Source organism: Callorhinchus milii, unplaced genomic scaffold (assembly GCF_018977255.1).
Source record: "Callorhinchus milii isolate IMCB2004 unplaced genomic scaffold, IMCB_Cmil_1.0 Scaffold5, whole genome shotgun sequence".
NCBI lineage: Eukaryota > Metazoa > Chordata > Chondrichthyes > Chimaeriformes > Callorhinchidae > Callorhinchus > Callorhinchus milii.
In genome coordinates this window covers 51,644,914-51,666,966 of record NW_024704746.1, presented here as the reverse complement: position 1 = coordinate 51,666,966, position 22,053 = coordinate 51,644,914, and the positions used below count along the sequence as shown (strand labels likewise).

At 46.7% G+C, this 22,053-nt stretch overlaps 3 protein-coding genes across 7 annotated transcripts in view; all 3 read right to left on the bottom strand.

Moving 5' to 3' along the window:
* Positions 1 to 857, bottom strand: part of LOC103190350 (ETS variant transcription factor 6) — a 37,429-nt gene extending 36,572 nt beyond the window's left edge. For 2 of the 3 annotated variants that reach the window (XR_006085145.1, XM_042335241.1), the window contains exon 1: positions 482 to 857. Coding sequence is in view for 2 of the 3 variants with exons in the window: in XM_042335241.1 (XP_042191175.1) it covers positions 482 to 514 (33 nt within the window). In the remaining variant the exon portion in view is untranslated. The remainder of the gene's footprint in view (positions 1 to 481) is intronic. The other variant, XM_042335243.1, reaches the window with a different exon arrangement.
* Positions 858 to 9,562: 8,705 nt separating this feature from the next.
* LOC103190351 (ubl carboxyl-terminal hydrolase 18) lies at positions 9,563 to 19,746 on the bottom strand (the record flags this gene model as incomplete). Its single annotated transcript, XM_042334934.1, is given in 7 exon segments — positions 9,563 to 10,273; positions 10,841 to 10,881; positions 11,333 to 11,464; positions 12,820 to 12,990; positions 16,125 to 16,220; positions 18,059 to 18,199; positions 19,667 to 19,746. Coding segments are annotated over 7 exon segments (728 nt in total), but the record flags the coding sequence as incomplete, so codon positions are not given.
* A 470-nt stretch (positions 19,747 to 20,216) lies between these two features.
* The window catches only part of LOC103181879 (lysine-specific demethylase 7B), a 55,180-nt gene continuing 53,343 nt past the window's right edge, over positions 20,217 to 22,053 (bottom strand). For all 3 annotated transcript variants that reach the window (XM_007898650.2, XM_007898651.2, XM_007898652.2), the window contains 2 exons: positions 21,590 to 21,875; positions 20,217 to 20,616 (listed from right to left, as the gene is read on the bottom strand). In XM_007898650.2, the coding sequence (XP_007896841.2) occupies positions 20,528 to 20,616; positions 21,590 to 21,875 (375 nt within the window). In that variant the 3' untranslated portion in view covers positions 20,217 to 20,527. The remainder of the gene's footprint in view (positions 20,617 to 21,589; positions 21,876 to 22,053) is intronic.

The window sequence follows — 22,053 nt, the reverse complement described above, 5'->3', positions numbered from 1 at the left end:
CCACACTGGCAGCTCCCCCTCACCCCCCTCACCCCCACCTCACCCCACACTGGCAGCTCCCCCCTCACCCCCTCACACCCCCCTCACCCCACACTGGCAGCTCCCCCTCACCCCCACCTCACCCCACACTGGCAGCTCCCCCTCACCCCCTCACACCCCCCTCACCCCACACTGGCAGCTCCCCCTCACCCCCACACTGGCAGCCCCCCCCCCACCCTCACCCCCCCCCTCACCCCCCTCACCCCCATTGGCATCTTTCCCACTTCCTCCTCCACCAAAAGAAAAGCCCAAACAACAATGTATCACTAAACTCAACCATAAGGGGCAACAAAGGCTGAATCACAACTTTGTGCCACCGACCAACCGACCGCTCAGAAGACAGTAATTAAACATTTACACATCTAAACTTTGTTCCTCTCTCTGTGAGTAACGGTGGAGCTGTTTCCCGGTCGCTGTCGGGGATCGATAGTGATTTATTTACCTTAATGTGCCGTTCGGCTAAAGGTTCAGACATGTCTGTAAAGTCAGGAAGTTGGTGATCAGTTTTTACCCTCTGTCTCTGTCTCTCTCTCTCTGTGTCGCTTCTCACTTTCCTTCCTTTTTTCTCCCAAATAAAAAAAACTGCCTCCGTTGCGGTGCCGCGGGCGGTCCCTGAGAGGGGTGTTACACAGCGGAGGGCCGGAGGGCTCCGGCGGTGACCGAGTGCCAATCACATTGCTGATCCGATCGCTTTCTTCCGGGAAGAGAAACCGAAAGGGTTTTGATTGATCTCATTGTGTGTTGGGGGTCACAAATTTTGCAGCGAGTGAACCTTCGACGTGAATTCCCGGCAACAGCCGAGAGAGTGGTAACAGGACACCGGCGGCGGCCCCTTAAAGGGGAACTGTAACCCGGAAACAGCGCGCGGGTCGGGAGTGGCGAACGGGAACAGTTTGGCTTTAAACGTGCGGTGGTGGGGGGGGGGGGAGGGGGAGGGGGAGGGGCTGCAGCAACACCGCCACGGCCTCACACACAGCGCCGCACCGCACTGGGGCTTCACTCACCACAGACCGTACAGTCCACACTTGTATGTGCACACACCGCAGCTTCACCTGAACAGCCCCACAGATGGCTCGGGGCACAGAGGCATCGCCTGTGTACAGTCACAGGGGTCTGACCCGCGATAACGCTGAATCTCGTTCCACTTCAATTTCACTGAATTTGACCAAATGGCGCAGAGATATCCCCACACAGCGCGGGGGCGCCTGCGGCTCCGGGGGGGGCTCCGGGGGGGGCGCCTGCGGCTCCGGGGGGGCTCCGGGGGGGGCGCCTGCGGCTCCGGGGGGGGCTCCGGGGGGGGCGCCTGCGGCTCCGGGGGGGGCGCCTGCGGCTCCGGGGGGGGCGCCTGCGGCTCCGGGGGGGGGGCGGCTCCGGGGGGGGGGGCTCCGGGGGGGGGGGGGCTCCGGGGGGGGGGGGCTCCGGGGGGGGGGCTGCGGGGGGGGGGGGCTGCGGCTCCGGGGGGGGGGGCTCCGGGGGGGCGCCTGCGGCTCCGGGGGGGGGGGGCTCCGGGGGGGGCGCCTGCGGCTCCGGGGGGGGGGGGCTGCGGCTCCGGGGGGGGGGGGCTCCGGGGGGGGGGGGGGCTCCGGGGGGGGGGGCTCCGGGGGGGGGGGGGCTCCGGGGGGGGGGGGGGCTCCGGGGGGGGCGCCTGCGGCTCCGGGGGGGGGGCTCCGGGGGGGGCTGCTCTCAGTTGGGCAGCACATTCTGCAGTTGGCCTCAGCATCGCAGGGCTCAGGAAGAGAAAGCGAATCCGCCAAAAATCACTCCTCACATATCCCCGCAGTGATGTGCGTGTACACGGCCATCCGCTGAGGGCTGTGTGTGGGTCTCGTCTGCGATGCTCTCACCCCCACATCTGAAAGGCTTTGGAGAGCCATCGTCAACTCAGCGTAACTCCAGACCCGTCTGAGTGAAGCAAACTCGGCGAGAACAGGGGTCAGGGGCCAGACCATCAAATCTGGGCTTTCCTATCCTGTGTGGCTGAACCACTCAGTGGATGGGATGGCTCAGCCGCCAGACAGCAAACACTGCAATAATAATCCTTGTAGTTTGATATTGCTCAACATGTCTCAAAAGCGCAAAACTGCTCTGTAAAGTGCATAATCAAACACTGGAGCCACTGCACAAACTCATGTCCCTCAAACAGAGCAGCAGAACCTGAGCTGTGGGGGTGGGCAGAAGGAAGATGACCAAAGACAAAGGAGAAGAGTTTTTTTTTAAAAAAAGGATATTGAAGACAGATAGGGTGGCTCTGAGGTGGAAGGATTTGGGGAGATTTATCCAGTCCTGTCAGGGCACAGTTGCTGAAGGCTCAGCTGACAAAGGGAGGGTAGATGGTGTGTAGTCAGCAGAGTTTGCAGAAGGAGGACAAGAGGGTAATGGAAGAATAAGGAGCCTGGTAAAGGGGTGATGAGTTTGCAGTTTGCAGGACAGGGTCAGTATCTGAGTAAACTGGAACCGATGGGGCGGGTCTCAGCTAAGAAGCTGCTGAGGAGAAAGGAAAAGAGAAATTGAGTTGGTAAGTTCCTAAGATACGAATGCACGTTGGATTGAATAATAATAATAATAATAATCCTTGCATTTGATATTGCGTTTTTCACGTCGGGAGGATGTCCCAAAGCGCTTCACAGAACACACTGTAAAGTGAATTGACTGTATATTTGTGGGCGAACGCGGCAGCCAATTGCGCACAGCAATGTCCCACAAACAGTCGGAGATTGAAAAATGACCAATTTAATTATTGTTTTTGGTTTTGAGCGATTATTATTAGGTGTGTGGAGTAAGGAAACTTGCCCAAGGTTTCGCCCTGTCTGGAATTGAACTCAGGTCTCTCGCTTGCAAAGTGAGTGCTCTAACCACTGAGCTACAGGACTCCACAAATGGGATGACAGAAGCCTGTGACTATTTGATAGATAAAGTACGGAGGTCAAGGCTGGTTGTAGGGCTTAAATCAGAGCTGATGTCAAACAAAACACAAAGATTGCACGCTGACTGTGAGCTAACTGAAGTGTGTTGTGTACCGATGTTAAAGAGACAGAAAATGGCTGCATCTATGTATCATTATGGTGTTTGATGGCATGACAGACCGGAGTGGATTGTAGATTGATGGAACAGGAAGCATGTTGGAAGGCAGTAAAATATAAGGGCCTTTTAATGAAAGCAGATGTGAAGCAGTGATCTGTTCCCTTGCCAAGATATTTTATTGATTGAGCCACACCTACAATATTATTCCAGCCACGTTAAGCAGGAAGTTCCTGAGTATTGACAACACAGGTGCAGTTGTGCCTGACGTCCTGTACTGAGACAATATGTTGTGACTCAAATGGCACAATTATGAACAATATATTTCTGAACATATATTTACCGATCAATAAGCAGCCAGTGGAGAGCACAAGAGATGCACCTTGTGATGCTTGACTCAGTAACTACCCATCAGGGGTGGGGGGGAGGGGGGGACTTGCTCCAAGGTGACCGGATTAGTAACAGAATGTCAGAATCCAGTCAAACTTCTGTCTATGTAGTCTGGTTCCTGAGCCAGGCAGGTCCACAGTATTCCTGCACCTAATAGACTCCAATATTTGATAAGCAGGATGCATCCCTCCAGGGAGAGAGTGTGCATTCCAACAACAACTTGGATTTATATAGCGCCCTCCATGCCGGACGCTTGAGCGCTTAATTCCATTCTAAACCCAGGAATTTCCATTTGTAGTGGGTATGCATGGAACTTTGTTTGGGTTGGATATTATACGTTGGACAGTGATAGGTTTTTGCATGTGTCACACAGCTGACGAAAAAAAACCCTCAATGACCAGAACAGCTCAAGATCGCCACCTTGTGAAGAATCTTCCAAAACACTCAGTGGTCAGTCAGGAAAGCTGAAAACTGCATAGATCCACACGGTGGTGATCTTGAGCTGTTCGGATCTCTGAGGTTATTTTGGGTGTCTTCTCCATGGAGACAATTTCTGCCTCATCCAGTCTCTATGAATAGTCACTCCTCAAACATCTGAGATTCTCTTTCAGATGCTGACTGACCTGACTTCGTAGGTTTTCTCTTTATATCCTGACTAGTGCACAAATGTATGTGTCCGAGAAATAACCACCCAATTCCTTCCTTCTTCAGCCATCAGATCAGATGTGCGCAATGAAGTTACAATACAAATTTACACCTATATAGTGTCTTTCATGTCAGGAGTTTATCCCAAGGCAATGGAAGGTCAAGGGTTTGCTGGAAGGTGAGCCGGTAAAAGATGGCCGAAAGAGGAAAATCAAAGAGGAAAGTCTTGAGGCAAACCTTTAAGCAGACAAGGGAAGGGACAAGTGCAATGTTCTCTGGGATGGAGTTCCAGAGAGTGGAAACGGATATGCTGAAAACACCACAGTTGAGGTGGGGAGGAGGACATGAAGCAGGCTGGCCAGCCGGTGCCCACGCGTGGAGGAACCGGCAGGTTGGGGTTTGAGAAGATTGGAGAAGTAGAGTGGGGTAACACCAGAGAAGGATTTAAAGGTTAGGACAAGGATCTGGAACTCGATATGCCGTTCTCCCATAACAGGTAACAAGAAAAGTCCTGCCTGACTCTCAAAATGTCTTAACCAGTATTAAGCATACTGAACCGACTTTGTCTCTGCAAACCAGCTAAAAATTCAACATGAGAGTTGCTGAAGGCAACTTTTTTTGATAGAAAAGTTTACTGTTCTCTTCTTATCCCTCCAACAGTCTTTCTGCATTTCCAAACCATCCTTTAAAACCTCTGTGAACTCTACATAAAATACATTTACTGATTTATTTCCAGATCATCAATCCTTTTCATTTGAATTAATTTTCACTTAGAAAAACATAACAACAAGATAACATTTGTATAGCGCCTAATGACAGTCAACACGGATTTGTTAAAGGCAAATTGTGTCTGGCAAACCTAATTGAGCTCTTTGATGATAAACGAAGAGGATTTATGATGGTAGTACTGTGATGTAGTGTATATGGACTTTCAAAAGGCGTTTGATAAGGTGCCGCATAATAGACTAGGTACCAAAATTGAAGCCCATGGGATAAAAGGGATAGTGGAAGCATGGATACGAAATTGGCTGTGAGTCAGAAAGCAGAGGATAGTGGTGAATGGTTGTTTTTCAAACTGGAGGGCAGTATACAGTGGAGTTCCCCATGGGTCGGTATTAGGTCCACTGCTCTTTTTGATATATGTAAATGACTTGGACTTGAGTACAGAGAGCAACATTTTAAAGTTTGCAAATGACACAAAACTTGTGAACGTGATAAACAGTGAGGTGGATGGTAGCAAACTGCTGGGGGGACATAGACAGACTGGTGAAATGGGCAGACATGTGGCAGATGGAAGTTTAAAGCAGAGAAGGTGAGGTGATGCATTTTGGGAGGAAGAATGAGAAGAGGCAATACACAATAAATGGTAGTTTTAAAGAGGGTACATGAGCAGAGAGACCTGGGGGTTCACATATACAGGTCTTGAAGATTGCAGGATAGGTTGATAGAGCTGTTAAAAATATATGGGATCATTAGCTTTATAAATAGAGGCATAGACCATAAAAGCAAGAAAGTTCTGCAATGCTTTTATAAGTCACTGGTTAGGTCTCAGCTGGAGTATTGTGTCCAATTCTGGGCACCACACTTTAGGCGGCATATTGAGGCCTTGGAGAGGGTGGAAAGGAGACGTACCAGAATGGTAACAGGGACTTTTGTTATGTGAAGACTAGAAAAGCTGGGATTGTTCTCATTAGAGCATAGAAGGTTAAGGGGAGATTTAATAGAGGTGTTCAAAATTATGAGTGGGTTTTGATAGCGTAGATAGGGAAAAACTGTTACCACTGGTCAGTAACCAGGGCACATAAATTCAAGATAATTGGATAAATAATAATAATTATTATTATTAAAAGAACCAGAGGGGAGGAGAATTTTTTTTTGGACAGAGAGTTGTTACAGTCTGGAATGCATTGCCTGAAAGGGTGGTGGAAACAGATTCAATAACAACTTTCAAAAGAGAATTAGATAAGTACTTGAAAAGGAACAAAATTGCAAGGATATGGGGAAAGAGTGGGGAAGTGAGACTGATTGGGTAGCTTTTCCAAAGAGCTGGCACAGGCACGATGGGTCGAATGGCCTCCTTCTATGCTGTAATTTCTATGCTTCTATGGTTTAGGTCACGTCTGATTCAGTTGGATGTGAATCGATTCTCTCCCACTCTAATCATTCCCATTGGCCTTGTTTATATCAAATAAAATCATTCTTGCTTTTGATACACCATCTATTACATCAGGGGATGTATCAAAGCAATTTATAGGATTTACAATAAAGTGTGATTTTTTTTAGGCAAACCCAGCATTCAATTAGCACACAGCAAAGAAGCACAAACACCCATGAAGTGAATGTCCAACTTTATCTGGTTGATAAGCCATGAGACACAGAGAAACTTCTTTCTCTTTTTAAATAGTGGCCTGGGATCTTTAATGTTCACCTGAAGATGGATCTTTGGTTTTAATGCATCATCGATGGACTGCATCTGCAACAATGCAGCACATTTACAACAACAACAAGATTACATTTGTATAGCACCTTTCATGTCGGAAGGACGTCCCAAGGTGGTGGACAGAGTACAGCATTTCAGACCCGAACTGGGGGGGGTAAGGGATAGGAGGGGAAGTGGAGTGGCCGATGGCATGGTTGAAGAGGAGGGTCTTGAGGCAGGACTTGAAGGAGGCTGAGAAGGGGGCGAGGAGGAGTGACTGGGGGATGGAATTTCAGAGGTTGGGGGCAGAGTGGCTGAAGGCTCTCCCGCCAATGGTGGGGCGGGTGAGTCGGGGACGTGGAGCAGGCCAGAGCCGGCTGAGCAGAGGGAACGGGCGGGTTGGTAGGGGGTTAGGAGGTCGCAGAGGTAGGGTTGGGCGAGGCCATGGAGGGCTTTTATGTGAGGACCAGGATCTTGAACTGGATCCTCTGAAGGATAGGGAGTCAGTGGAGTCGGGCAAGAGTGGGGGAGATAGGGTCACGGATACGGGCTGCAGAGTTCTGGATTATCTGCAGCCTGTGGAGGGAGGAGTTGGGAAGGCCGACAAGCAGTGCATTTGCATAGTCGAGCCTGGAGGTGATGAAGGCATGAACAAGAGTTTCAGCGGCCTGAGGGGTGAGGTAGCGGTGGAGTCGGACGATGTTACCGAGGTGAGGGAAGACAGAGCAGGTCATGGCTTGGATGTGGGGAAGAAAAACAGTTGAGGGTCGAACAAGACACCAAGGTTCCTGACTGGCTTGGTCAGTTGTAGTGTGCAACCATGGAGGTTGATGCTGCCAGAGCCTGAAGTGCTAAGACGCTGGCGCAAGCTAATCAGGAGGGCCTCAGTCTTATTCACATTCAACTGTAGGAAATTTGCCCTCATCTAGGACTCGACGTCCGACAGGCAGTCTGTCAGGACAGCAGTGGTCTTGGAGTTGAGGGTGGAGGCAGAAAGATAAGAGTTGGGTGTCATCCGCATACATGTGGAAGTTGACCCCATGTCTGCGGATGATGTCACCAAAGGGGAGCATGTAGATACTAAAGAGGAGAGGGCCAAGGACAGAGTCCTGGGGGACGCCAGATGTGATAGTGCGGGGGCTGGAGGAGAAACCGTTAGAGGCAACGAAGTGGAGACGGTGAGAGAGATAGGAATTGAACCAGGCAAGGGCAGATCCGTGAAGATTGAGTAAAGCGGAGAGGCGGTGTATGAGGATGGAGTGGTCGACAGTGTCGAAGGCGGCAGAGAGGTCAAGGAGGACAAGGAGACAGAGGGAGCCCTGATCACAGATGTTCAGAATGTCATTAGTGACCTTGACCAGGGCTGTTTCCATGCTGTGGGCAGCGCGGGATTGGAGGCGTTCAAAGAGGGAATGGCGAGGGAGAAAGGAGCAGAGCTGGGACGAGATGACTCGTTTCAGGACCTTGGAGAGGAATGGAAGGTGAGAGATGGGGCAGTAGCTGGAGAGGAGGGATGGATCCAGGGAAGGTTTTTTCAGGATGGGGGTGATGACGGCTGTTTTTAGGGGGGTGGAAACTGAACCAGTGGACAGGGAGAGGTTGATGACATCGGACAGGAGAGGGGGTGGGGGGCAGAAGGTGGAGCTGGGAGACGAGGAGAGAAGTGGGGATGGGATCGAGGGAACAGGTGGTGGGTTTGAGTTTGCGGACAGTCGTGGTGAGGAAGGAGGGAGAGATTGGGTCGAAGGAGTATAGGGTGGGGTGGGTGGGTCATGAGGGAGAGGTGATGCGGGGGTGGCTGTGGAGGGGGCTGAGGTGGCTGAACGTATCCCCTCAATTTTAGATTCAAGGAAATCCAGCATCTCCTCACAGTTGGAGTTTGAGGAGAGGATGGACGAGGTATGGGAAGGTGGACAGAGGAGATGGTTAGTGGTGGAAAAGACCTACAGCATTGATTTGGAGTGCAAGTCAAGACTATTGGACCCATAACCTTCTGATTCCTAGGCGAGAGTGCTACCAACTGAGCCAATTTCCTCTTTACCCAATTCACCCGAAAACTAATGTAAATGAGTTGTAGAATGCCTTCTCACTAACCTTCTGTTCTGGTAACTTACTTCTGAAAAGAAAGCTGATCTCTTTGGCTCACTTCTCATCACCATGTCTTAAAGTTGTTTGCCAAAATCCTCCCTCAATTAATTCAATCTGTGCAAAGTGTGATCTCCTCACACTTTTCTGCTTAATTTTAAAATTCCTCCCCTTCAAGCATTCAGGTGGAGTCCTGTAGCTCAGTGGTTAGAGCATTCATCCTCACAAGCGAGAGACCTGGGTTCGATTCCCAGCTGGGCGAAACATTGGGCAAGTTTCCTTACACCACACGCCTCTGTTTACCTAGTAGTAAGCAGGAACCCGGTTGTCAGTCGATTGGCGGATTGCTTTTCCGGGGTTAATAATTCCTTCCAAAAAAACCCAATAATAAATTGGTCACTTCAATTCACGACTATTTGTGGGACACATTGGCTGCTGCATTTCGCCCTCAAAATATACAGTCAATTCACTTTACAGTACATTTTGTAAAGCGTTTTGAGATGTCTCGAAGAAGTGATAAGGTGCTATATCAAATGCAAGGATTATTATTATTATTATCTAAATTCCTTGTAAAAAGAAATTATGGATGCTGCTTCAATTACAATTGAAGAAAATTATTTCTCATTCCAACCATTGTTAGTGTAAATATTATTTTCTAATCTCTCTTTTAATTCTTGTTGCCGGCTTTCTCAATTTTTTTTCCGTCATCACAAACGCTATTGGGACTGAGGATGGGCTGCCACAAATTCACGCAGAATCAAGTGTAATGGCTTGCTGAAACTGATCTTACCTGTGAGACCACCAGTGTGGTTTATGATGGATACTAAAGAGACTAAGCATGAATAAATTTAAATCCTATCGCAAGATCCTAGTTAGCAACAGGAAATTGCTTCAACCGTTTGGTTAATGGAACAAGAGACCATCATTATTACTTATTTGATGATTTTTTAAAATAGATTTTCCAAATTGGTTAAAACATTCCGTCTTTATTGAACTTCAGCAATGTATCATCTACCAACCACCTATATCACCATTATTCCCACACAATACATTTACCACGACTGTATTTATCTCAAGCCACCATCTTCATTCACTGACTCTTCATTCACTGATATTCTCAATCCACCTTTTCACAGTGGGTTTGAAAGACAAGGAGTGCAATTGCCTTGTGGGATTAAAGACCAGCAAAAGCTTTAAATTCATAATTCGTAAATGTACAAATCAGGTATGAAGGTTCCCCCAATATTCAAATGTATTTATTAATGTATTTCAGCTCCTTGGGACGTCCTCCCGACGTGAAAGGGGCTCTATAAATGGAATCTTGTTGTTGTTGTAACCATCCACTGCCTCACCTACTTGTAATTATTCCCAATTTATTCTAAAGTCCTGGGCATTAGCTCAGAAACAGCAGAGCCCTGCACTCTGAAACACAGATGAGAAACAGCAGCTGCACCTCAGACAGATGAAATGATGTAGTCATAGTTGTGAAGCTAAACTGCTGGCCATAACCAGCAGAATACAGGAATCTTCATTCTCAAAGCAGGAAGAATCAGCGACTGGTGAAAGACTCTCGGTTTTTCAGAATAGCAAGAGCCTTTACGTCCATCAACTCAGTGGGTATTGGCACCTGCATCTTGCTCTGCTTTCCTATAGAGCAGCAAATATGCAGTCTGACCCCTGAATAAGAAAATACAATCATCCACAAAACTGCAGTGAACATCCCTCAACCTTTACAAAGCACAGAGATAAACAATGGGAGCCTGGTCAATGACAGGAAATACCAAACCAGACTCAGCAAAGGAGAAGGAAGAAACATGGACTTCATGCTTGGGCTTCCTGACAGCAGAACCAAGAGTGAGTTACAGAATTGAATCTAATTGAGGGTTGAGCTTTTTTTTATATAGAATAAGGGATTCCTAAAAATGATTTGCAGGCTAGAATTTAGTCCATGATTCTGGACTAAATTTATTTACAGAACATCAGATCTCCAGGAGCAAGTCACATGCTATAATCTAATCAAGAGGTTGGGTGGTTTATATGTAGAATAACAAGTCCCTAAGAGTGAAATGTTGGCTGACCCAATCGAGACGTATAGATATTTAATGTAAAGAATAAAAGATTTATAGATGTATAAAATGTATGGGTGCATAAGTGTTGTAAATTATCGAACAATCCAAGCAGGCATGCTTTGCAAATGACAGTTGCGTTTTTAAAACAAGAAAATCTGCAAGAAAAATGACTCACCTTTTGGAGCCAAAGGTCTCCTTTACAGCTTCCCATTGCACCTATCAATGAAACAATATGAATCAGTCCCTATATTATTTGTTGCTTCATCATTATCCTTTATGTAAAGAATACTTCTCCCAGGACGCACACTAAAGAGGTAGGTCTTAAGGTAGCATTGAAAGATAAAAAGGCAGCGAGGTAGATGGATGGAGTGACTGAAGGCACAGTCACTGACAGTGGCGCAGAGCGATTAGGGGTTGCGCAGCAGTCCTGTGTCTGCTGAGCAAAGGGGGAAGGCAGAGGAGTGGGGTATGAGCAGGTCAGAGAGATAGGGAGGTGCTACGGCATGTGAGGATCTTTGAATTGATCCTTTTGGAGACAGGGAGACAGTGGAGCTTGGCAAGGATTGGGGTGATGGTCAAAAAAGATGAAATGCAGCAGAGTGGGTTCTTTTTCCTCTTTGTTTAATATGAATATACAGGAAAAAAACATCAACTGAAAGAATGTTACCGAATGGACGGAGGAATCATCAATGAGGTACCACTTTTTATCTTCAAAATACTTCACGTATGCTATGTAGTGTCCAAAGTTTGCCGATCCCATGTGGACAATTACTGCAAACAGCTCATATAGCCAATAACTCTGTAAAATACAACCAAAGTTGTGTTGTAAAAATCTGACAGTCTGCTCACAGCAGGAAATATTACAGCATCACCCATAGCAGTGAATACACACTGAGTTCATCACTATCATTTGAAATCACTCAGATGCTACCAGGACAAAACAGTGCATAATGAATAGGATGTTTCCAGGGCTGAGGGTTTTCAGTTGTGAAGCAGGACTTGAGAAGTTGTGACTTTTTCACTGAAGGTTAAGGGGTGATCAGATCAAGGTCTTCAAGCTTACAAACGGTTATGACACAATAAATAGTTGAAACAGTATGTCAATGAGAGGCATTGATTAAAGATCACAGAATTAAAATGAAAGTGAGAAAAAAATAACTTTATACAGAATCTTGTGAGGAATGTGGAATTCTTTGCCACAGTAAAAAATATAAACATTTTCTGAAAGAATTAGGTCAGGTAAATGCAAATTAAAACTAAATGCTAAATTAAAATGCAATGTAACTTTGGTTTATGCAAAAATCTGTTGTTCAAAGAGTGAAAACAACCCAAAAGAGAAAGTCATTTTTGTTTTTCATTCACACTCTTCAGGAGCCACAAAATATCTGGCAGGAGGGAAAATAAAATCTTCTTGTGGATCTGATGAAACAGAAATAATATTGACCCTTACATTTGATATGGCATCTTATCACATTGTCAAAATGACTCAAAGCGCTTCACAGGATTTACTGTAAAGCACACTGATAGTGTATTTTGTATGTGAAATGTGACTGCAGCCATGATGTGAGTAATCAATTTTATTTGGGGGATTGTTGGTAGGAGCACTAGGAAAACCTCATCTCTCTTTTGGAATAATAACATCCACCTCAACAGACATAGATGGGACCTTGTTTAACATTTAAAAAATGTCACTCCAACAATGGAGCGCACCCTCATTTGAGTGTCAGCTGAAACAATATGAGTTTAAAGTCCTGACGTGGGGCTTGAACCTACAACCTCTGACTCAGGGGCTAGAGTGCTACCAACTGAGACAGACTGAAACATCAGAGGTGCCATAGTCGATCAAGAGTCTTCAAATGGTTTTAAAGGAGAATTTTATAGATTGCATTAGGGGAGGAATAATACAGGGTATGGTCAATTATCAGGAGAGTGGGATTAGAATAAGTGCCTCATGTGGAGAAAGACATTGGCTGGGTGGAGGCTTGTGGAAAGGTGGTCCACCAGCACAGGATTGACCTTCTGTGATGGTGCTGGAATATTCTACAATTCTCTGTGGACCGCACTGCTAAGTTCAGAATGTATATCTCATCTGGAACAGTCCAAGGAGTAGCAGCTGTTATTAAAGCCAGTGTGCACACAATCTCAAAACCTCACCTGGCTCTTTCTCTGGCTCAGGACCTTTTCTGAGATGGGAAATTTACTGAGATCCAGAATTTCATCGAATTCAAGTGTGCTGTTGATTTTACGTGTGAAACCGTCCAAACGATGGCAGAACCGATTCAGGTGGAAGTTTACAATGGAGGGCAGCGAAAACAGCTTGAAGCCCTGGAGAAAAAACAAGAAACAGAATTGATCTGATATGCGCCTGGCAGTTGTATTCTGTACAAGGTCTACTCTATAAACAGACAATAGAGGCAGATTTTTTATAAAAGTTTTTAAAAATCCTAAGATTTCATGGGCACCAAATAATGTTATTAAACTATGATACACCTGCAGGGACTCCTGGAAAATGCTGCCCTTAGCTATTCGAGCAGAGTACTTTACAGTTGAATGAGATCTTCTGACGCACCCAGAACACAACAGTATACATCACAAGAAGGTAGTGTGCAGACTGGATTGTGTCATGAAGAGGATGATCTGCATGCTGGAGTGGGTCATACAGAGGGTAACTCCTTACCTCCAACACCCCAGGCTCCATTGGCAATCTGTTTCAGAATGGATCTATTTCAAGAATCTGACACTCACATACAAATCACTTTGTGCCTTAGCATCCCCAACCTCTTCGACCTGCTCACTCCACTCACCCACCTCCTTCGCTCAGCCAGCTTGGGCCTCCGTGTGATCCTCAACCACTCAACTTCCCTTTCAGTGGCCGTGCCTTCAGCCACAACATCCCAAACCTCTAGAACTCCCTCCCTCAATCCCTCTACTTTGCAAATCTTCAAATCATATCTGAAGTCTTTCTCCTCGACCATGTCTGTGGTCACCTCCCCTTTCTCCCCAGCACAGGGTGAAACTATGCCGTTGTTCAGCGCTCCGAGATGTTCAATGTTCAAAGGGTGCTAAACAAATGCATTTTGTTTTAATCCTGGGCATAATGTGTCCAACTGAGGGTAATACACCAGTGTTCCATCCTTAGACCCCTTCTTTACCTCATCTATATGCTCCCTCTTGGTGATGTCATCCGCAGACACGGGGTAAACAACAACAACAAGATTACATTGGTATAGCGCCTTTCACGTCAGGAGGACATCCCAAGGTGCTGGATAGTGTACAGCATTTCAGACCCGAGCTGGGGTCAGCAGGGGAGAAGGGAAGGGAGGGGAAGGGGGATGGCCGAACAGGAGGGTCTTGAGGCGGGACTTGAAGGAGGTTAAGAAGGGGGTGAGGCGGAGTGACTGGGTGATGGAATTCCAGGGGTTGGGGGCAGAGTGGTTGAAGGCTCTCCCGCCAATGGTAGGGCGGTGGGTCGAGGGATGTGGAGCTGGTCAGAGCCTGCAGAGCGAAGGGAATGGGCGGGTTGGTAGGGGGTTAGGAGGTCACAGAGGTAGGGTGGGGAGAGGCCATGGAGGGCTTTGTAGGTGAGGACCAGGATCTTGAACTGGATCCTCTGAAGGATAGGGAGCCAATGGAGTCAGGCAAGAATGGGGGAGATGGGGTCACGGAGTTTGGTGCGGGAGAGGACACGGGCTGCAGAGTTCTGGATTATCTGCAGCCGGTGGAGGGAGGAGTTGGGAAGGCCGACAAGCAGTGCGTTCGTATAGTCGAGCCTGGAGGTGATGAAGGCATGAACAAGAGTTTCAGTGGCCTGAGGGGTGAGGTAGCGGTGGAGTTGGGCGATGTTACGGAGGTGAGGGAAGGCAGAGCAGGTCATAATAATAATAATCCTTGCATTTGATATAGCGCTTTTCACATCGGGAGGACGTTCCAAAGAGCTTCACAGAACACACTGTAAAGTGAATTGACTGTATATTTGTGGGCGAACGCATTGCCCCACAAACAGTCGTAGATTGAAAATGACCAATTTATTATTGTTTGGGGTTTTGGAGGGATTATTATTAGGCTCTGTGTGGAGTAAGGAAACTTGCCCAAGGTTTCGTCCTCTGCCTGGAATTGAACTCAGGTCTCTCACTTGCAAAGCGAGTGCTCTAACCACTGAGCTACAGGACTCCACTGGCTTGGATGTGGGGAAGAAAAGACAGTTGAGCGTCGAACAAGACACCAAGGTTCCTGACTGGTTTGGTGAGGTGTAGTGTGCAACCATGGAGGTTGATATTGCCAGAGCCTAAGGTGCTGAGGCGCTGGCGTGAACCAATAAGGAGGGCCTCAGTCTTGTTCATATTTAACTGTAGGAAATTTGCCCTCATCCAGGACTTGATGTCTGACAGGCAGTCTGTCAGGACAGCAGTGGTCCTGGAGTTGAGGGTAGAGGCAGAAAGATAGAGTTGGGTGTCATCCGCATACATGTGGAAGTTGACCCCATGTCTGCGGATGATGTCACCAAGGGGGAGCATGTAAATATTAAAGAGTATCATCCACATGTATGCGGATGACACACAAATCTACTTTGCCTCCTCCAGCTGGTTCTATCAGCTTGTCTGGCAGACATCAGGGTCTGAATGAGTGCAAACTTCCTGAAGCTGAATGTGGACAAGACAGAAGCCATACTCCTTGGCTCCCATCAACATCTTCACTCCTGTCAATCTAAACTCCTCAACCTCCCTGGTCTCTTCCTCAGACTCACCGAACCAGTACACAATCTAGGCGTCCAGTTCAACCTCCAGCTGTCCTTTCTCCCCCACATCTGGTCCCTGACCAGGACCGCCTTCCTCCACATCCACCACATTGCCCGCCTCCAACCGCACCTTACCCCAAATGCAGCCGAAACCCTCGTGCATGCATTTGTCACCTCCCATCCGGATTACTCAAACGCACTCCTCGCTTGTCTCTCTGGCTCCGCTATTTAAAAAATCCAGCTCATTCAGAACTCTACTGCCTGAATACTTACCTGCACCAAACTCCATACCTCCATCTCACCAGTCCTGGCCGGGCTCCACTGGCTCCCCAACACCGAACGGATTGACTTCAAGATCCTCACTCTCATGTTCAAATCCCTTCACTCCCTGGCACCTCCCTACCTCTCCGACCTCCTCATTCCCCAATCCGCCACCTGGCACCTCTGCTCGACTGGCATCAGCCTCCTGCTTGTCCCTCGTACCCTCCACTCCACCATTGGATGTCGCTCTTTCAGCCACTACAACTGGAAACAGTGGAACACTCTCCCACAATCCCTCCGCCTTGCTCACTCTGGCCCATTTACTCTCTCACTCCCACCTCATCTCCCTGAGCATAAATATATTGAATGTGAAAATGTTATTTTGTATTATGTTTACAGGCTTTGAAAGTGGCCACTGAGCATATGACTGCAGCTAATCCCACACCTTCTCTGACCCCAGTACCTGTAGTGTTGCAGTTCTCTTCTCACATTTCCAACAGAAACATGCGTTTCTTTGAGTTAAATTCTGAGGCTGAAAAAACATTTTCAGAGACTTTTCCTGCAAACATCAAAGAAAACAGTTATCACAACATCCAGGCAGAAAATCTATGCCCTTGGTAAAGTATCCAAGTACAGAGCAGGGCTAAACCAGCGTGCCAATCAACTTCGCGCACACCTCTCCTCCCACTCCCTCTTCAAACCCCTGCAGTCTGGCTTCCGCCCTGCCCACAGTACAGATACTGCGCTAATTAAAGCCACAAACAACATCCTCTCCATCTGTGACCAGGGCTCCCTCTGCCTCCTTGTCCTCCTGGACCTCTCCGCTGCGTTCGACACAGTTGATCATCCCATCCTCCTCCACCGCCTTTCCTCCATCATCCACCTCAGTGGAACTGCACTCGCCTGGTTCGAGTCCTACCTCACGATCCGCCAGCAGTACATCTGCTCAAACGGCTTCCCCTCCCGCTCTCACCAGGTCACCTGCGGGGTACCCCAAGGATCCATCCTTGGCCCCCTCCTCTTTCTGATCTACATGCCCCCTTTTGGGGAGGTCATCCGCAAACTTGGGGTACATTTCCACATGTACGCAGACAACACCCAATTCTATTTTGCAACCTCTCTTTGCGACCCCCAGTCCCCTGATGTTGTCAGCCTGCCTGTCAGATCTCAGGGGCTGGATGAGCGCAAATTTCCTTCAGCTGAACGTTGACAAGACGGAAGCCATACTCTTTGGCTCTCGTCAACATCTAAAATCTCACGGTTCTCACCTCCTCCATCTACCCGACCTCCCCCTAAAACTCTCCAAACCCGTACGCAACCTAGGTGTCTGGTTCGACCCCCAATTATCCTTCCTCCCCCACATCCAGTCCCTTACCAGCACCGCCTTCTTCCACCTCCAACACATCACCCGTCTCCGCCAATACCTCTCTCCGAAAGCTGCTGAAACCCTAGTCCATGCCTTTGTCACCTCTCGGCCAGTCTCCCATCCACTACCATCCATAAAATCCAGATCATTAAAACTCTGCTGCCCACATTCCTACCCGCACAAAACTCCGCTCCCCGATCACCCCAGTCCTTGCCAGACTGCACTGGCTGCCTGTCCCAGAGAGAATCGACTTCAAGATCCTCACCCGTGTATTCAAATCCCTCCACTCCTCTGCACCCCCCCACCTCTCTGACCTCCTCTCTCCTCAAAACAGTACCCGTTGCCTTCGTTCCTCCGGGTCTGGCCTCCACCTCGTCCCGCGAGTCCTCCGCTCCACCCTCAGCGGCCGTGCCTTCAGCCACTATGCCCCGAGGCTCTGGAATTCCCTTCCTCACTCCCTTCGCCTCACTCCCTCTCTTCTTATTTTCAGGTCTCTGCTGAAGACCTTTTCTTCGACCGCGCCTTTGGTCACCTTTCTCCCCATCCCCCTGGCTCGGCGCCAGGATCCGTTACTGTAAAGCGCTCTGAGGCGCTGTCCGTGTGGAGGGTGCTTTATAAATCCAAGTTGTTGTTGTTGTTGTGTGCTTAGGTACTGGAGTAGGTACTGTACTCATAATTGGAAGTCTGACTTACATTGTGATCCCTCTTCTTGCCTGCTCAATGTATGTCCCTCTGACTTACTACTCTGTTTATGTGTCTTTCTTTATTCATGTAATTATCTGTATCATAGTTAGTTTATACCTGCACTTGAGTAAAACCATGTAATAATGTTACAATGTATATATGTGCACAACTGAAAATTTTCAACAACATTTTAGCATCAATTCAGGATCAGGATCTCAGCATCAGCGCAGAGAAATATGTGGTTGTCTAGCTCTACTAAACTTACTACAACTCATCCCATTGTTTATTGCTTATCTCTGTAGTTCTATTTTTCTAAACACTATAAAATTGTACCTGGTTACACCTACCAGATTAAGATGTGGATGGTTTTCAGGAACCTGCAGAGGGAGGCTGATCATGCGGCTCTGCTTCTCGCTCACAACACCACACACCTGACACTTCACAAACTGCTCCACTCTGATTTCATACAGAGCCTTCATTTCTGCAGACTGTTAAGGACATGAACCAAACAAATAGATGTGGAAAACTTGACAATGTCAGGAGCACACACACTCGCAGTACGAGTAATAATAAATAATATGTAGAGCACACATCTGCAATGAGAGTAACAGTATGAGGAGCATGGATTTGCAATGATTTATTAGAGAGTAACAATATGAGGCGCACGCTTCTGCAATGAGATTAATAATGCCAGGAGCACACATCTGCCATGAGAGTAACAATGCAAGCAGCATCCATCCACAATGAGTGTAGCAATGCGAGGTGCACACTTCATTAATAAGACCAACAATGTGAGGTTCAAACATCTGCAATGACAGTAACAATGCAAGTAGCACACATATCTTGAGAGCAACAATGTGAGAAGCAATCGTTCATGATGAGTGCAACAAAAAAATAAGAATAATCCTTAAATGAGAAATTCCATGTGGGGTGTGCACTCCCAAAGAGAATGCAAGAATGTGAGCAGTAAAGATACACAACAAAAACTGTTGATGAGGGACATGCAGGAGATGTGGTGAACAGGGATTCAGACTGCTTTTCACAAGGTATCACACAGCGACCTCCGGCTAAGGTCAGGGCATATTGGCATATTAAAGATGGTCAAATGGATTGATAAGTGGCTACAAGGGAAAAACAGACTAGAGGTTAAGGGCAATTAATCAAATTGGATAGATGTGGTGAGTAGTGTTCCTCAGGGATCTGTTCTGGGGCCACTACCCTTCACTCTATATATAAATGATTTGGACCTAGGAATCGAGGGAGAAGTTTGCAGTTGATAGTAAATACCAAGGAAGATCAAAATAAGGTACAGATAATGATAGGATGACTGAATGGGCAGACAAGTCGCAGATGGAGTTCAATAAAAAAAGATGTTAGGTAAGTCATTTCAGGGGGAAAACAGGAAGAATATCTAACTTGAAGCAGGTAAATCTGAAAGGGGTAGAAGAACTGAGGCATTGAGGAGTACAGCACTTTGAGACATCCTCCTGATGTGAAAGTGTGATTTAATGTAAATTCATATAGTATTGTACAGATTCACAGGTCGCTGAAGGCAGTGACCCAGGTGGATGAGGCCATTAAAACGTCATTGGGAACTTGGGATTTATAGCTGGGGAACAGAATACAGGAAAAAGGCTCCTAATAATAGGAAAGATGTTCAGGTGCTGGAGACAGTGCAGCAAGTTTCACCAGGAAGTTGCCTGGATTGAGGAAGTGCTGTTATAGAGAAAGGCTTGATAAACTGACTTTTCTCTTTGGAGCTCGAAAGACTGAGCAACATAATACAACACCATTACGTCATTGTGAAATTTATGCAATGTCAAGGCATCCACACAAATGTAGAATGCACATTGACACAGGTGATGTCTGGAGTCGGTGAAAAGTGAGTCTTCAAATTCACCTTTCATGCCAGCTTTGGGACTCTGGAACTGCAAAGCAAAAGTACTCCTACTTACTATTTGTGGATTGTGTAGCTGGTCCAGCAGTAAGTTGAAGAGTGTATGAAACAGCTCTCCCGCATCCTGCTGAATGTTGGCTTTCAAACAAAAATAGAAAAATAATCATTTAGGGCTGATGAAACAGTATGCTGAAGTATCACTCGTAGAACAGTTATCCATAGGAGTCAGTATCTCAAGCAAAATATTGGTCCAATGTGATGTTTGCGAGGCTGTACAAAACGGATTCAGATCCATGACTGTTGCATTAGGAATATGCTCAGACAAGGCAGCATGAGCTCCCTCATATGTCTTGGAATCAGCTTTTCCTTTATCCTAAGGAAGCAGCACCTGTCACTGTTCTGAGACAAAGGACTCCGGAAGTCTAGATTCAAGAAGCATCAACAGCAAACCCCTTGAAAACTTTTGCAAGCAGTTTGTTCACTTTAACAATTAAAAAGTCATGAATTCATTGGGTGGAAAAAGCCTGAACATGATTAACTCCAACTTATTCACCTGAACTGAAATGTCTCAATAAATAGCTATTTTTAAAAAAAAATCATTCAAAGCTGTCAAATTAATGGGCAAAAAATAAATTTGGATGAAATAAATTATACATCGAGAGAAACAACGACTTCGACAGAACAAGAAAACTACTCTCTTCAAAAATATAAGCAAACCCTGAACTTTTTGTTTTAAGATTCCTCTCCATTTTCTCCCTCTCTCTTCTCCGTTATTGCTCGCCGGTTCTTACACAGTGCACATCCACAATGCGTCCTCAGGCTGTGCCCACCTGACCGCACGAGCATTCATGTGTTTAACAAGGAACCAACAGCGTCTGGATCCTGTTCTGGACAGAGCTAGTGTCACTGCACGCTTATTCTAGAGGAAGAGGCGGCCACTTCTGTTCAGCTTCAGAATCTTTCCCAGTCGCTGCTTTGCAGTCGCCATCCCCTTCTTTGGACGTTTGCCTATGAGAACAGAAATGACGCCATTAAAGTGTGAAAAAACAAACACAGCCATTTTAAACTATCTCCAACCACCAGCTGACTTCCAAGTCCCAAAGAAGTTTAGTGGTGTAACTATCTTCACTCTAAATTGCTACTTGGTGAGAAGTCATTGAAGTCAATCGACAGAACTTACTCAAACAGGAATTAAATAAGACCAGAGTAGCAATACATGAATTGATACAATGCATAAGCTGAAAAGTGGAATTGAAAAAAAAGAAACAAAAGCAAACAGCAGCAGTGGTACACACTGAATGGGACAAATGGTGATCCATTATCCACTTGTCCTTGTCCCAAGTGGTCCTTATTCACGTGTGAGTCTCAGTGGACCACTCAGCTGCAGAAGGCTTTCTCCACCCAGATGGGGCTGTGGAATTACCAGAAGCAGGAAGCCACTGTTTTTCTCCTTCCTAACACCGGAAAGGTCAGGCCCAATTCAGCTGATCTGTGCAAATCAAGATGTCAATTGCAAACTCAGCATTCACTAAGATGCAAACCAGCGAGTTCCTGATCTGTTAATTGCAGCCGCATCCACAAAATAATCAGGATTGCCTCTTACACTTCATTGATAGGGTGCCATACAAGAGATTACTGGCAAAAATCAAGATATTTGGAATAGGAGGCAACTGGCATCAGATTATCGTCAAAGCAAAACTAAATATCCAAATTTAGCATCCTGTTTTGGTGCAGCAAATGGTTCACACAAATTTGTCTTTAGCAGACTTTACAAGTTGCGTTTTATTGAAATATATTAAATCACTGGTGAGCACTTTGAAGTAGCCTTTAAAAATGAAATTTTAGCCAGAGATTTTCTTGTTTTGTGGTTCAGAGCATGCTTGGGAAGAGGGTGGACTTGCTCAGGATGTGCTGATTCTGGTGATAGTGGGGATTTGCTACTTCAGGATGTGCTGAGTTGAGAGAAAATGCATCAACTTACCCTTAGTTGCCTGATTGCTCACAGGGGGTGGGTTGGTCAGCGCCCTTTTGCTAGATGGATGCATAGGTGGAGAAATTGGCTGTATGTGATCCAAACTCCGGCTATGATGGTCATTTAACCTGCCCTCTCCTTGGATGCGCTCAGCACCTGACGTGCATGTGATGCTCTCACTTGTATTCGTCCACCACTCACGGTTAACTAATTCTTCCATGAAGTTCTTATTTTCCTGAATTTTATGACTTGTAGCTGCTGAACATTCTTTTCTGATAAGTTTTGGCATCTTCACCTGTTTCAACAGATAAATATCACCATTCAGTGACTATGCTTTTATGTTGTTTGAGTTCAGTACTTTTTTTTAATAATTCTTGCATTTGAGACAGCACCTCACCATGTCATTGAGACGTCTCAAAGTGCTTCACAGGATATACTGTAAAGCTTAATGTGAATGAAAATTTTCAACAATC